Genomic DNA, 4276 nt, shown 5'->3' with positions numbered 1-4276 from the left:
CTTGCATTGTTTCATATCCACGAGTAAACCATAATGTGTCAAAAAATCGGCTCCGATGATAGGATGAGACACATCAGCATACACAAATTTCCATTGAAATGATCTTCGGAAACCAAGTGAAGGAGATATTACTGTTGTTCCATAGGTTTTTATTGTTGTACCATTTGCAGCAAAAAGAGAATATTCGTCGGGACGACTGATGCCTTTCTTATGATCCACGGGTACAACTGAAATGTCAGCACCTGTGTCGATAAGGAAATGTTTTCCTAGAAATTTATCATAAATGAATAGGCGATTCGTTTTGCTAGACCGATCACTGCTCGCCTCTAGTGACCGGCTTATTGGTTTCCCGGTTGTTGGTTGTTTTTGAACGTACATGGTTGTCGGCACTTATTTGCTCTCTGACCGAAACGGCGATGATAATAACATATGCCTGATGTGTTTGAGTTGGTACGACTGTTGCTTCGAGTCCTACTTCTAGAATTTTGTCTTGACCGGTTTTCGTGCAACTGCTGAACCGCTGCAGTAAGGGCTTCAATTTGTTTAGACATCGCTGAGAGATCGAATGATGTGTTTCCGACTGCAACACTTGAAATGCCGGAGGGCGTTGATACGTCTGCAATTTTGTCAGCCATCTTTGCAATTGCTTCAAGGGATTCGGACGATGTAGACAAGATTGCTTGTGTATGTGCCGGTAGTCGTTGCATCCACATTGTACGCAGGAAATCGTCGTTGACACCACCATTAGCAAGATTTTTCATTTCCCGGAGCAGGATACTCGGCTTCTTATCACCAATTTCCAAATTATTGAGAAGTTGCTTTATGCGTTTTTCCTCAGACACGGAAAAATGTTCAATCAAACGTTTTTTCAATTGTGTGCATACGTCTTCAGGCGGATTCAAAACGATGTCACTTACATGAGTCAGCAATTCCGTATCCAATTCGGCGATTATTATGTAATACTTTTTCTGCTCGGAATCAATTCCATTCAAAGCAAATTGCGCTTCCACCTGGACAAACCAAAGAGACGGATTTTCTCTCCAAAATCGTGGAATTTTAATGACATGTTGCATCGAACAAACAGATGGGATTGCATTCTGTTGAGATACACCAGTCGCTGTTCCTGATTTGTTTGTCATTGTTGAGATTTGAGGCACGAATTATGCTGCTTGAAAAATATTCAGCGTCGAGGGTCACCAATTTATAGGCGGAGAGAAAATTAACACACAACCGACAATTTGAAAAAACGAATTTGAATTGACTTTATTTTATTTTCACAAAACTTATATTATTAAATCAAAGCCTACTAAATTATTTTATATTTATATTGTATGTTAGTAGTAAAGTATGTTTGGCTAAAGTATGTACATATATAAAAGTGTCTATTCGTGACTAAAGTATACTCCTACATATATATCCTTAGATTTCATTTTAAAATGAAAACAACTAGAATCGACGTTAATTTTGACTGGCTTAACTTTGTATAGCCTCCCTTAGAGGAAATCTATAAACTTTCAAAATATGTAAAAATGAATGGGCTATTCAAACTTGGACATATGTTCAATTCAATTTCCGCTAGAAGGTTCTCTGCCTATCAGGAAACCATATGTGGAATTAAAAGCAATGCGGTTAGATAAAAATTCTGTGTAAAATTTGAATAACCTACTTTTAAGTTCTATATTTATTTTACAGACAGGGGGCAAGACATTGAAATTAATATATCATCCTGGTCATGGTGGATGGTGAATGAAGGCAATGCCGATAATTAACATGCAAGGAGAGATCACCATGACGTCCTCTGCATATTCCATAAAAATGTTAACCCCTCTATTAGAGGCTCTAAAGTAGGCTTCGTTCGGGAATATGAGACATGAGAACCAAATCTTCTTTGGATTGTTTAATGCATTTTTCAAATAACAAAACTTGTACATTTATATAAGTGTAATCCGGATCATAAGTACTACATGCGGTAAGCAATTCAAGACCAGGTCTTAAACTCGATCCAAACCAAAAGTTTGTAGTACTTAACTTAAGCGCACATATTTTTAACTTTTGTTGCCGGAAGAGTGGAATGGAAAATTTTAATAAAATATCCGATATTTTTCGTGAACACCTACCAGCACACAGATAGACGAATGTAAAAGGCAATAGCTCTTTTCATAGAATTTGTTCTGATCTCTTCATTGAAGTCAAATACCTTTCCTCGTAAAAGATCTTATAACTTGGAAGACATGTTGATCGTCAGTAGCAGTAGAAGACCACAAGGGCTTTCATAGTAGTCCAACAGGTCCTCTCATAGAATGATGAAAAGGCCAGCAGTAGCAGAATACTTTTAGTACTTCTAGCAGAAGACTTGTAGCACTTCTATAAAAAAAACAAGTAAGTCAAAACAAGTGAGAGCAATAGTAGGAAGTGGCCGATCATGCGATTCCCTGCACCACTACTCCTGGACACTAGCTTTCCACGAAATTTTTTTACACGATTGTGATAAGACACCAGAGGTCGGACAATTATTGCGACATACACAGCAACAACAACATCGGATAATATTATGTTTTGGTTCTTTTCACCCCCTAAATACTTTCCGATCATCACTACACAGAATAACATTGACTCAGACCGGTAGAGAACCACCTTCATGTCCAAAAATATTTTGCAATTATAGGTTTGTCCTTGTACTTTCTCAGTAAATATTACTCAATAACTTCTTTTTAGAGAGTAAAGCATTTTATACTTTTTCAAAGGAAAAAATTAAAAAAGTAAAAAGACAACATTCAGTACAAATTTTCAATTTGATTAATATTGACGATTATGATATTTGAATATTTAAAATTTTTGATAACTGCTAAAGCTGCAAAATGTTACTGAACAAAATTCCTTCAATAAAAATTATAAGTTTTCAATTATAAACATTTCTCTCAATTCATTCTCATTTACTGAACATTTGTGTAAAAAACAACATTCTGTAATTTGTAATAATTATTACAAATTATCTAGTACGCAGACACGCTTTATATTAAAAATTATTTTTTAAATTTGATCGGTAAGGACTAAGTTTGATCGGTAAGGACTACACTTGGCTCCTTAGATATTGTCCTTATAATGTCATTTTTATATATGAAGATATATAACGAAATCAATAAAGGACACATTTCAGATGTCAAAGTCAAAGACAACCACATCGATTCTAAGAGATCTGTTGCATATTCGATCGGACTGCACGCCGATGTGAAATAAATATTACAGCAATGACTAGATCGCCATCTACGGCTTCTTGGAAGGAAACTGTGGGGATAATTTGTATTACACTTTTGGAATAATGACTGAATATTAAAATTATGATATTCTACTGGAAAAATAATATCATATGAAGAGAAATTGCGAAACATTTGCAGAATTTCCTGCAGTCAGGATATGGATCGCAACGATATGTAAAAAAGTTAATACCAAATACATCGTATATAGTTTACTTTATCTATCAGGGATTCTCTGGCAGTCAAGTGTCTAAAATAATATGTTAAGTTTTTAAGCACGTAACTTCAGCAAAGCTCCGAAAATTAGGCCGAAAACATTTTTTGTAATGCAGGTGCAGTGTGAGTCACTGTATGTCTATATATTCTTATAGAAAACCGACCTTATACAAAACTGTTTGCGATCGGTCTATAATTGTGTTTGATTAAATTTTTTGTGGACGGACGTGCAAACATAGCTTTGTCGTTTCATTTTGTCTATACATTTGTATACATTTTGACATGGTATACCAAATGTTCCACTCTTTCCACATTAAGGTGTACGGTATTAAGAAATCGGTTCAACTTGAACACTTACGTAAAAGGGGCAATTATAATTCTATTGTCATGGAACTTCACTAGTAATAATAAAGTTTTGCTTTCGTGTTTTCTCATAGTTTTCTTATAAAATTAATAAACGATCTCTCAAATTAAAAAAAAAGTTTACCTCTCTATGAAACAAAAATAAAATAAAAATTTGTTTGATAAATGTAAAAAAAATAAATTTTGCCCGGAGTCGTAGTCGAGCTTTTTTTCGCGAATCCGACACCAGCAAAATTATCTAGACTCCGACTCCGCAACCCTGGTCGGTGGTACGATCGCCTCATTCCAAATCATGCCGTTTAAATATAATGGTTTTTTCCTAACATCCTAATGGATGCCATCCAACAATCGAAGCAGACCAGAAATTAATTGTTCCCTGTGGTCTTCAGGGAATAATAACATCATCAGGCCAGACAAACAAAGGGATCATTAGCCGGCGGCAC

The 4276-nt window shown here is 35.4% G+C and overlaps 1 protein-coding gene across 1 annotated transcript; it reads right to left on the bottom strand.

Moving 5' to 3' along the window:
- Positions 1-338: 338 nt before the first annotated feature.
- Positions 339-1139, bottom strand: LOC141398270 (uncharacterized). Its single transcript, XM_073975550.1, has one exon. It carries the CDS (start codon positions 1137-1139, stop codon positions 339-341), a length of 801 nt encoding a protein of 266 aa, XP_073831651.1.
- Positions 1140-4276: the final 3137 nt, after the last annotated feature.

The sequence above is a fragment of the Musca autumnalis genome, unplaced genomic scaffold, assembly GCF_047663935.1.
Source record: "Musca autumnalis isolate F117 unplaced genomic scaffold, ASM4766393v1 scaffold_3, whole genome shotgun sequence".
In the NCBI taxonomy this organism is placed as follows: domain Eukaryota; kingdom Metazoa; phylum Arthropoda; class Insecta; order Diptera; family Muscidae; genus Musca; species Musca autumnalis.
Note: the sequence above shows the minus strand (reverse complement) of the source record. Positions and strands in the feature narration are given on the sequence as shown.